We start from the raw sequence: 12572 nt of genomic DNA, 5'->3' as shown, positions 1-12572 counted from the left end.
AAGCAAAGGCAAAAAGCTACACATTTGGACTCATAATGATTCCCTTAGAGACTCCAGCAGTAGTTTCTGATTCAACACCCTATCGGGACTCGTATGAGAAACTATAAATCGAGATATTTCAAGAGTGGGTAAGAAACTGGCAAATTCCGTTTGTACGCTACACGTAGCTTTGTTAAATTCCAATACCGATGTCTCATCAGGAGCGAGACTTGAAATTTTTAACAATAGACGATTGATCTTGAGGAAAGAGTTTGAACTATGTTAATTAAAGGTCTCGGCGTTATCTAAATCACTTTAACCAAGTTCATCATTACAGAAGTCACACCTCTCGTGTGTGTATGTTTTTTTTGCACTTAATACTGGAAGATAAGAATGAAAAGACTAGTTGTCTAGTAGGTTAACATGCAATGAGGCTTATCTTAATACTTTTTTTAATCGGGAGAAAATAAAAATCAGCTAGGGACAAAGTGCAGAGTCAAAAAGAAGGTAAGATACAAAAAACTTGTCAAATTTTGTACGGAGACAAGCATCTTCATGACAGATATGATTAAAATATCAATTTTAACATTTTTGTGAACATTGTAAAGCTCAACAAGCAATAAGAGATGTGAAAAAAATAGATAAAATAATCCTGGATAAAGTTAAAACTATGAAAACTTTGCCAATGTGTAAAACTTGTTTTCAGCTATTATGACTTTCCCTTAAGAAATTCTCTGACGGTTCTCTTCAGAGAAAATCGTTCGCGGGCTTCCACGCTCTTTCATACCGCTTGAAACACGTTTACACAACTTTATAACGTCTCTAAGTATCTCATAAACATATCCTAAAAATGAACTCTCAAACCTATACATCATTCATTAAAATATGTGGACATAAGCTGTATAAAGCAACTGCTTTTCCCCTTTTATCTAAAAATTTCAGCATTGAAACCTACTATGCACGTCACCAAAATATTCTTTCAATCTGTAAAAAAGATATTAGCAAATTGAAACACAGACATTTTTTTCATCATCCACACCCACCAAGGGAATCTAAACCCGATAACATCAACGCTGACTGGAAAGTGGATATTTTCACAATTCACAAGGAACGAGTCAAAATATCCCATTGTTCACGGGGGTCAAAGGGAAAATTGATAAAACTTAATGAGACCGACAGGCCGTATATAGGAGGTGCGAAATTGCGGTGGTCCGCTCAGAGTTGACAATCAGCGACTCCCGTAAACATGGGTTCGATGCAGGTGGTCACAGTGCTGGCTGTCTTAACAGCCCTTGCTCTTGACAGTGCAACATCCAACTTTCTAACAATAGGTGGGTACTCCAGAGCCAGCCGATACGCCAAAGGTAAAGCATCCACTGGTGTGAAATTCCCTGTATACGCTGGTTTGGGTGGTGCTAATTACGCCGCTGATCCGGCGGGCTATGCTGGGTACGCCGCCGCTGATCCTGGCTATGCTAAGGACGCTCCCTACGCCGCTGCTGGTCCTGGATATGCTAAGGATGCTCCTTACCCCGCTGCTGGTCCTGGATATGCTAAGGACGCTCCTTACCCCGCTGCTGGTCCTGGATATGCTAAGGATGCTCCTTACCCCGCTGCTGACCCTGGCTATGCTCCGGCACCTGCTTACACCAAAAAGCCTGTTTATACCAACCCAGCCATCTACGCTGGAAAGTAAGAAATTTGCAATTTTTTTTGTTTGTGCACATGAAAATTTATCTTTAGGTTTAGATTCTACTGATCCATTCCTTTCTTAGTCAAACCTTAACTAATATATTTCTTTTGTTATATACTTTACTGTAAAAGATGGAGATCCCAGGTAAATGAAGTACGATTTTTTCTCGCACAGATGTGGCAAGAATGTGTACAACACTATGACTGAGGGATGCTGTGGCTATAAACATGTGTACAACAGGAAGGTACAGGACTGCTGCGACAATGAGTACATTATTGAGAAGGCCAAAGGTGAACAATGCAGGGGCAAGAAGTACCTAGTTGGTAAACCTGCAGGCTACGTCGCTGATCCTGGTTATGCTCCGGATGCTGGTTACGCCCCTGCTGATCCTGCTTATGCTCCGGATGCTGGTTACGCCCCTGCTCCTGCTGATCCTGGTTATGCTCCGGATGCTGATTACGCCCCTGCTGATCCTGGTTATGCGCCCGATGCTGGGTACGCCCCTGCTCCTGCTGATCCTGGTTATGCTCCGGATGGTGGTTACGCCCCTGCTCCTGCTGATCCTGGTTATGCCCCGGATGCTGGTTACGCCCCTGCTGATCCTGGTTATGCCCCAGATGCTGGGTACGCCCCTGCTCCTGCTGATCCTGGTTATGCTCAGGATGCTGGATACGCCCCTGCTGATCCTGGTTATGCCCCGGATCCTGGTTACGCCCCTGCTGATCCTGGTTATGCCCCAGATGCTGGGTACGCCCCTGCTCCTACTGATCCTGGTTATGCTCCGGATGCCGGTTACGCCCCTGCTGATCCTGGTTATGCACCCGATGCTGGGTACGCCCCTGCTGATCCTGGTTATGCCCCTGATGCTGGTTACGCCCATGCTGATCCTGGTTATGCCCCAGATGCTGGGTACGCCCCTGCTCCTGCTGATCCTGGTTATGCTCCGGATGCTGGATACAAATATCGAAGCAACTACGGTGGCAGGTAAGACTTAGAACAACCCTTCGCTTCTATGTGCTCTCTCTCTCTCTTTATGGCAAGTAACCAAATTAAGACTGTGTTCAGAATAGAAGTTATCGTATTATGACGATCGATCTATTGCAGCAGGGTTCTCGCTAAGGAGTAGTCAATGTAATTGAAACTTAAAGTATTTGGTACAGTTGGGAAATCTTTGTGATCCATGATGTTTTTCGTGTTGCTTTGCGATGACGAGAACCAGACAATTGAGCTGGTTACATTGACTGGGCCCCTTTACTGAGAATCCCCGGATAAAGGGATCAAATACAGGAATGAGATAATTTGTGACATTTTTTTAAATACGTTTTCTCTCAGGTGCGGTTCAAAGGTTTATGATACCAAGACGGAGGGATGCTGCGCCCACGAGTACGTGTACAATAGGAAAACCCAAGATTGCTGTGGAAACGGTTACGTGATTGACAAAGCCTTCGGTGAACAGTGCAGATCCATCCTACCAAGACCACTCTATCCCAAAAAGCCCAAAGCCCCTGCCCCATATTAGAGTCGCCAGGGCAGAATCAGTTCCAGGGTGCTGGAGCTGCGCCTTATTTGTAGCGGCGACCCTGGTGACCTCTATTGGAAAGAGAAATTAAACTGTGTTCTTTCTTTGTACTTTCTGTAAAAGATTAAATCCGTATTTAACATTTATGGACACTGAATCAAAGAATCCCGCTTATCTTGGGGACTGATAAACGCGCCTGATGCATGTACATTATTCTTCTATTTTGGGAAGAATGGCACAAAATTATAAATGGTCCGCAAGACTGCTTTTCAAACTGGCAGTTTAAGGGTGCTTTCCCAGAGATTTAGATCGATCTAAAGATTAAGATTTAGATCGACCTAACTCCCTGGGGGTTCACACTAAATTGCAGTCAGCCGAGCGGGCACCATAGATAATTACCCCCTTACAGCTTTTAGTGGGCGGGACAGACGCTTAAGCCGGCCAAGCTGACAGTAATCTAGTGAGACTCCCCACAGGGATAGATCGATCTAAAAATCTATGGAAATGGGGTGTAAGTGACGTATCAGACAATTTATCAAGTCTTAATTTGCATTCTTTTACTTTTTATCATGTAAATTTCACACCAGAGCCTTCATAATCACTCGATGGCATATACAAACAGATATTTACAACAGTTATGTGCTTGGAAATAAACGTGTATCTACCCAAGATTTACGTAATCAAAACATTATTACTGATCTTCGAAAAGTACAAGTATTTTATGAGCACAAAAGCTGCACGGTAACCTTTAAAATGCCCGTTTTTATAACCAGATACGACAGTTTTACATAAACCATGTGGGAAAAAAGGAAGAAAAAAGAAGAAATTTAGCACGTCTTATTTTTAGTCTTCGTATTAAAGTAATTGCAGGATATGCATCGTGCACGGGGTATGTACATGTATCACCAAGAGCGCACTCAGAACAGATGATCCGCGCGGACTAACTGATCTGCCGACTAAACATGGCCGACCCCTCTTAAAAAAGCGATGCCGCTTATTCCTGATGATCCCCCCGCCTCCACACACGCCATTAAACGGATTAAATCCCGACTCCGAGGTTATATTTAGTCGGAGGATCAGTCAGTCTGCGAAACATCTGATCTGAATGCACCTTAATCATATTTTGGATAACATTCTGGAAAATTCTGTATAGCTGTGCCCTCCACAGTCATTTTTTAGTCTGGCGACCACAGAACTCTGTGTACCTTGTAGCGTAGATTATATTTACACGGGCGCAGTGCGGTGAAATAGTCCGCACGATTTTTTTTTTTTTGAAATCGTGAGGAATTACGGGCTACGCCGAGTATGTCTACATTACATGGCCTTAAATTCGTACGATTCCGTGTGATTTCGCACGGCCACCGTCTACCTCCGCTCAGATGCCGTTCGAAAAGGGTATCGCGGGCAGTATACATGTACGTGCACCGTACGGGCATCGCATTTCAAATGTAATCTAGGCTTTATCTGGTGTGCTCCGTTAAACCATGACCCCCTGCGATAAATCAACGTAATTGCAAAAAAATAAATAAATAAATAAAATAAATAAATAAAACAAGACAAAAAGAATATAAAAATCTAAAGAAAGAAGGGAAGAAAATTTGTAAAAAATTAACACAAAAATTACTTTTAGTGTTTAGATAGCTCAAACAACGTTAGCGTGTGATTTGTGAGTAAAATTTACCAAATGATACACACGTATCGTTAGAGAATAATTTTGACGACTATTTTTTATCAGATAAAGCGTTCCTCACGTCCTCATTAAATTCTGCGATAACAGTATGCATCATTTGAATAAGAATACTCCTATTATAATGATGACTGTCAGATAACACTTGACAATTTTTTGGTAAAAACTTAAGAAAGATCTAACGTAAGTTACACTTTTTATTCATTGTGGCGGCCAAGCGTTTATTTACACAAATTGTTTAGACTCAGGAGGATAAAATCAGTCTAAATTTCAGACGCCATTAAAGCTGCTGTAACCAGCACAGTGAATCCGTTATCAATGGCTCATCTAAACGACCAGCGTGTGTTGTTTTCATGGCGGGAGAAAGTTCTCGGTCCTCTTAAACTTAGGGCGGACTTTTCTTTGTCAGGCAGAAAGTATAAGTAACAGATAAAAACTACCATGGAAATGACCGTGTGATGTTACACCACCTTCCAAACTACATGTAGTTAGCACTGTAGCCTGTAGCACGTTTCAAAATAACTGACCTATATGTATGTGGTTGGCGTTAGTTGTTACATGATGTATTTGTACCATTTTTGAAACATTCAATATTCTCAGCTCTTTACAGGAAACATCAACTGAGGTCACTCTGATTATATCACTATCGTCCATTTCGCCGAAAGAGGGCACCACTTCAATATGACGTCAAATTTTCAGGAAATGAATACAAACTCACTAACGCTTGTTTCTAAATCAAATCCGCGAATTTTCTTTCGGTTCAACGCCAACTTAAAGTATTTGGCAATTAAATATAAGTTCTCTGCTGTGTACTGTGGAAGAAACACGTACTGGCAGGCAGTTTGTCATGTTAATTGACTTATAAGAAGCCATTGCCGAGAATATTACTTAAGTTTTAAAAACGTAATATACCATATCTTATCAAAAAGCATATCAAAGATTTGCAAGTAAATAAAATAAATGAATAAATATGTTCAAAAAATATATAAAGTATTGAAGTCGGAAAGGTAAAAACGTGCAAGAATATTATCCACGAGAAGACGAAAGCATTCTCCTCTCCATATCTCCAATCAAGTTATAGTTTAAGACATTCATTTTACGCCATCCTAAACAATCCAAATATTTTGTAAGCATTTCTTTTAAAATCAAAACTATTATAGATGCATCCAGTTTGTCATAAAATATACCACATTCGCACATCAATACTCACACTGCACGTTAGCTGTTAACATATTTCTAGCAGGATTTCGAAAAGTATACTACGAATAAAACTAATATTAAACATTCAAATGACTCCTTAAATCATAAATAGATAGCTGAGAGCTATTTTGCAAGGAAGGACTTAAGAAGACAATATTACTGCAACAATAACATTATATTGAACATAACAACGCAAAGTAGACTTATCTAAAATTTGCGTGATCGCTTAACTGTATGTCCTTTTAGTTATTCTATCTTACAAACATAATCTTCAACGCTTTCATAATATAAGAAGCTTACAGATTACAGTTATTATAAGTACATAAATCGCAGGATGTCAATGACTCAAATTTCTTTTTTTATATTCCCCGGGTGCCTCCGTTAATGATTTCGCACTGATGGACAAAGTAAGCACTTTCTCAGATGAGAAAAGATATACAAAGCAGCTGAAGATAAAGATTTTTCCGAGGTCTAAATAACACACGTATGGCGTATATCTTATTATGGGGTGAGACCTTTCATAATCATTTATTTGGCAACCAATTAAAAACTCTTAATGTTGTTCAAGTACGCTAATATGTGATCATAAGCATAAAATGTACAGATATTGTAAACGTACTTGACTAATAGCTTCCCTGTGTGTGTGTTCTAAGTCACGCGAAGCAAAATTACCACTAGAATTCATGAATTAATATCTGAATAAATTCCTTATCAGTTTCAGTTGTCCTTTGCTTAGCATTTCATCCCCGAGACGGAGTCTTTATTAAAAACCCCACTTAATCCTTTGAGAGGAGTATAATTTGCGGGGGGACCTTAACATTTGGGACATTATTTGGCTGATTTAATCTCACGCTTCGGAGTCTAGAATAAGGAAGAGAATCCACGTATATCATTAGCACAAATTAGGTATAGGAGTAAAAATGGAATTGATAGCCTCGGCGTAAACGATCGCTGTCGCCCGAGGAGGCAGGAGGAAGTGAAAAGGGTATTACGGCTGAAGTCATCATCTTTCAGGTCATTCGTTTACCACCTGGTGCTACACTCACACGGACATCGACAGCACTTGATTTCATCAAAAGCACTGGGCAGTATTGTTGTTATCCGACCCGAACAAGCAAAAACATGGCGCTAGTTTGGCTAGCCTTTTCTCTACTTGCTGTCTGCGCCTCCGCCAACCACCTAGAAGCAGGCGCCGCTCCAAGTCCAGACGGATATTCCGACTACACTGACTACGCCACAACCGGTATCCCAGGGACGCGTAGGGACCAGCTAGCAAGCTATGGGCTAGATGAGCCACCGCTGCCACAGTATTCTCCACTCGGCGCCCCGTCGGCTGGGCCCTACGCTCCCCAAGGTCAGTACCCAGGCGTAGCTCCTCATTACAGCCCGTATGCCCAGCCCGGTCTCCCAGCAGGCGGTCCGGGGCAATATCTGACAGCACCCCCGGGAGGTCCTGCCCAGCAATATGGAGGTGTCCTGGGTGTCTCCCCGACCGGACAATACCAGGGTCTACCTGCCGTAGGTCAGTACCAAGGACTCCCGGCGGGCCCCGCTCCCGGTGGTTACAACGCCGGCGGACAGATCCCAGGAGTCAGCTACGGAGGTTTGCCAGGAAGCTTTGGAACCCCACAGTTCACAGGCGGGGCACCTGCTGGTGTTCCCGGGGTAGTCCCCAGTCCCACGCAATACACGGGCGGCGCACAGTACGGCCAAATCCCAGCAAATGGCGGCAGGTATACTGCCAACCAACCTATCAATACAGTACAGGGCCCTTACCAAGGCGCGGTGCCAAGTTATAACACCCCACAGGGCCCCCCTCAAGGCCAGTATCTCGGCTCCCAAACTCCCTATGGCGGAAATCAGGGTAGTATTCCAGGTTTGTACACGGGATCTATAACAGGGGGTCAGGGTGGATATGGTAGCGTGCCCGCCTACAACGGCGGTCAGGCTGTAGCTCCTGTCTATAATGGCGGCCAGGGGGCTTTGACAGGCTCCCCTAACTACAATTTGGGCGGCCAAGGTCAGTTTACCGGCGCTCCGACTTACAATGGCGGTCAAGGCACATTTACAGGCGCTCCCAGTTATACAGGAGGCCAGGGTTCCTACACGGGCGTACCAAGCTACACAGGCGGGCAAGGTACTTTGACTGGTTCTCCAAATTACAATGGCGGCCAAGGTTCTTACACAGGCACTCCAACTTATAATGCTGGACAACAAGGCCAATATACAGGCACTCCGAGCTACAATGGCGGACAAGGCACCCTTACAGGCACACCCACTTTAATTGGCGGACAAGGGTCTTACACGGGCGGACCAAGCTACACGGGCGGGCAAGGTACTTTAACTGGTTCTCCAAATTACAACGGTGGCCAAGGCACCCTTACAGGCAACCAGGGGCAATACAACACTGGCGTCCCTAACTACAATGGTGGTCAAGTCCCAAGTTACACCGGAGGTCAAGGCCAGTACACAAACACACCAAGCTACAACGGCGGCCAGGGCACGTTAACCGGTACCCCAAATTATAATGGTAATCAAGGTACCTTGACTGGATCCCCCAGCTATACTGGCGGCCAAGGCTCGTACACTGGAGGCAATAGCTACACGGGAAACCCAACGAGCAATTACGGCAACAGCGGGCAGATCGGTGGTGGCTATCAACGGCCTGTCGCCAAGTACAACAGTCCCAGTCCGATCTACAGTCGCAGTCCCTATGGCGTACAGACTCAGAACGGATACAGCCCGTACGCTGCGTACACCGGCGCCTACAGTAATCTCCCAGGAGCAGCACCGCGTACAAATACGTACACTTTAAACAACGTGAAACCGTCTCAGTTTACACAGACTGGCTTAGGAAACAACTTTAACCCAGCTCCGCCTGGCACTCCTATCTATAACGGCGTCCCTGTTCTCCAGAACAATGGCTCCCCTTCTAACACACCCTCTGGGACATCGTCCAGCAGTTATTCACCGAACAACGTGGGCGGAAGTCAATCCAGTCTGTACGGTAATCAGAACAGTTACTCAAACCCCAGCACCAATTATGGAACCAGTCCATACGGCCAACAGAACAGCAATCAAGGACGATAGACTTGAGATAGAAAAGAGATGAAAATAAAACTACAAAGGTATAGGAATGAGCGGCTCTGATGGTGATGCATGAAAGTTATCTGTATAAAGGTGATAGGGAAGACTGCTTCTTGTCCATTAAACAAAACAATTTTGATGTATTTCTGTAGGATTTTTTTTTCTTAAAAAGCAGCTTCCCTAGTGTGATTTATGATATGAGCCAAGTGGCAAGGCGCACCTGAATCGTCGCCCTGTGCCGCACTGTTTATAAACGAAGTATAGGATCGAATGATGAGTTGAATCGTGGATCGACCGAACTCACTACTCAAACTGGACTTGGAATTATAAGGAGGCATCTGTTAATATTAAAGATATTGTAATTTCAACTCTCTGTTCTTATTGAATTGTAGTTTCAATTTCCAATTGTTAAAAAGTCCTTTGCTTAACACAGCGAATTTTCTGCCCATGGGGCCTTTCGCAGATTTTAATTCATTTTCCAGTTTGCGTAATGGCATCTACTATTATTATAATTCATTTGGAAAGTCAAAGCCCGTCTACAGCTCCCATCTATGGAGAATAGCTTTTTCTCTTCTCTGTGTTATGTGCCACAATCCAACATAAACATGGCATGTAATTTCATGGTTGTAATACTGCACGAAAGGTCCTGTGAGCAGAAAAAAAAAGATAAGAAATTTCGAATAATTTGCGTTTCGTGTCTCTACTTAATCGCAGAATAATTATCTTGGACTGTACTTATAATTACACACTAAGCCGCTGTCCTTGTTGAAGTATGCGATAATGAACTGTACAATGAAAGTTTTATGCCGCTGACTTCGTTGCTTCCCTGACTCGTCTGACGAGTGTGAGAAAAAAAAACTAAAGCAAGGCCCGAAATAGTAAATTGCATAACTGTATTCTTGTATGAGAATCAACCACATATAAAGAGTAGTTGTTAATTAATAGTGTCAAGCTATTTTTCTCCGACTCTGGAATGAGAAATGTGTGTTAATTAATAGTGTCAAGCTATTTTTCTCCGACTCTGGAATGATAAATGTGTGTAAATTAAAACCAGCTTTAATTCTCATCTTTAGTATATCTGTATAATTCTTTTCAGTATTATTTATGTATTTCAAAGGTGTTATTATTAAATGTGATTAAATCATCTTCGGTTTGTATTCTTCGTTTGTTTTTTTATCACCTGGCAAAATAATATCAAGTAAAATAAGTTGTCACGAATAGCAATCAAATATATCAAATTTCAAATAGGTCTTGAAAATGTTCAAGCATCTCTCTCTCTCTCTCTCTCTCTCTCTCTCTCCGCTCCGAAATAGCATAATGCAAATAATTTTTTTCCGATAATCTGTCCGATTACAACGAATCTTGGCAATTTATATAATATTCTTGCCGTCCCATCTATTTAACCGATTCATTTAATTAACTAATTACATGGCTTCGATAGACAAAGATAGATTAACCTGAAAAGCTTTTGATAATTTATGCAAAATATTATCATTCGAAAAGTTCAATTGTTGAACTTTGCAGCAGTCAAAGTGTTCTCCGATGTAATAATACAAATTTGCATGTCGCTCTCTTGTCTTTAATTTTAATTCGTTTTGGTAACTTTGTGTCGTCTACTATCAACAATGAATCGATATACAGTATAGCTATTCAGGGGTGGATACAGAGCTATTTTCTAACAGTCTTCCAAATAACAAGTATCTTTGTTGATCCATCCTCCAGTTTTGACCGTCTTCCAACAGAAAAAAAATTAGATACCCGTCAATGTAAACTTGAAAATCTGACTGCCTTCCAGAAGACAACCTCAATCCGCCCCTGCTATTGTCGACGGATAAAGGTGCATTCGGTATAAGCATTATGGAAGTATATTTCTAAAGCTCAAAACACCGGAAAATGTTAAATGCACCTATATGCAACGCAATACCAGATCACACAGGGGAGGGGGGGGGGGGGTCGTACGATATGGGGGGCGGGGCAGACTATTTTATAGTATAAAAAATATGATCAAAATTCGTATTATGCCACCAACCTTTCGCTTACGTTCAACACTTCATATCTACGTGCTTGCCACCAAATACGTCTCATTTTGTATGAAATTAATATCTTCTGTAGTTATCATTTCGCTATGGTACTTTTAATAATATATATTCAGTTGCTGTAACTCTAATACTTTTACCCAATTGAAGTGACATTTTGTAGTACTTTTTGAGGTGAGATATATTATTCGCTGGAACATTTCTATACATTTTTCAAATCATCTTTAAATATAAATAAACCCTCAAATATAAGGTTAAACGGCAAACAAGGACCAGTTTAAAAATGATAATAATAATAATTTAAAAAACTAAAAATAAAAAGAGTGCTATAAGTAACGGGGCACCTTTGCACGTGTACGTGTGCGTGCAGTAGAGTGTGTGCGTGCATGCAATATTCAGTGATTGCATTTGCCTATCTGGTCATAGCAGTTTTTTTCAGTTAGTGCTTTCCCGTAGATAAGACCTCCCTAATGAATTGTTGCAACGCTTTTGAAGTGTTACAAAACAAAGGACAGTCCTGTTACGCTATCGCGAACCGTGCAAGGTGATCTCGACAAGATCTGTTCATAACGGCAGAAACGTGCACGCCATTTTCTCATTACAATGCAAATTCCCATTCTGGAAAACCCTATGGTTTGTACATTCATCTGTGTACTTACATATTTACTATATTTTCATATTTATTCATGCAGTCATTCATTATTTATTCATTTATTGCCCATTCTACAATTTATGAAATTCGTGTTTTTAATTGGTTACAGAAAAAAATCAATCCATCAAAATTTCAAGGTAGTGTGAAGTATGAGTATCCTTTTAAATTTTGAGAAACGAGTAGACATACATGTATATTATTTTCGGGAATCAATCAGAAAACATAATTTTTGACAACAGAAAATTTAGACCGTTACCTGCATGCGCCAAAGAATTTACAAACCCACAAGATGATGGATAGTAGGTTTCATGTGCGTAAACTTCGGTGTACTTTAAAACATCACACAAGCAATAATAAACCATTTCCTCAATTTCAGTGACTCATCGTCGTGTTGTAAGTGGTCACTTTGAGATAAAACCGCCCAAAACTCCTTTAAAGTGGTCATCATGTGCTAGGTGACCCCAAACCAAAGGTGACTCGAGTCCTCTCGGCCGTTTTATATAAACGAGGTTTTTTATGTATAAATAGACCGAGCGAATATATTGTACCAATTTAAGGCCACATTTGCAAACAACGCAAATTGCTGCATGCTTTAAAACTGTGAATTGATAAGTCAATGTCAGCTATTTTATAAAGTAAAACCAACGCTTGTTGAAAAATAATAGTTTCAAAGATAATCAACGCAAGTTTTAAAGTAACTAATTGCAAAGAACAAAAAA

At 41.5% G+C, this 12572-nt stretch overlaps 1 protein-coding gene across 1 annotated transcript; it reads left to right on the top strand.

The window, feature by feature from the left end:
* The first annotated feature begins 1225 nt into the window (after positions 1-1225).
* On the top strand, positions 1226-3860 carry LOC147762341 (uncharacterized). The gene is made up of 3 exons (XM_087010179.1): positions 1226-1671; positions 1847-2656; positions 3005-3860. Exons 1-3 carry the CDS (start codon positions 1226-1228, stop codon positions 3189-3191), a joined length of 1443 nt encoding a protein of 480 aa, XP_086866305.1. The 3' UTR covers positions 3192-3860.
* The last annotated feature ends 8712 nt before the right edge of the window (positions 3861-12572 follow it).

This window comes from Lingula anatina, chromosome 4, assembly GCF_051362555.1.
Source record: "Lingula anatina isolate TDL-2025a chromosome 4, LinAna3.0, whole genome shotgun sequence".
NCBI classification, from domain to species: Eukaryota; Metazoa; Brachiopoda; class Lingulata; order Lingulida; family Lingulidae; genus Lingula; species Lingula anatina.
This window is presented reverse-complemented; position numbering and strand designations above follow the sequence as displayed.

Excerpts from the sequence above, each read along its gene's own strand:
- LOC147762341 (XM_087010179.1), top strand. The coding sequence starts at position 1,226 with ATGGGTTCGATGCAGGTGGTCACAGTGCTGGCTGTCTTAACAGCCCTT. Across the intron at positions 1,672-1,846 it reads CCAGCCATCTACGCTGGAAA|ATGTGGCAAGAATGTGTACA; the intron begins GTAAGAAATTTG and ends TTTCTCGCACAG. Across the intron at positions 2,657-3,004 it reads CGAAGCAACTACGGTGGCAG|GTGCGGTTCAAAGGTTTATG; the intron begins GTAAGACTTAGA and ends GTTTTCTCTCAG.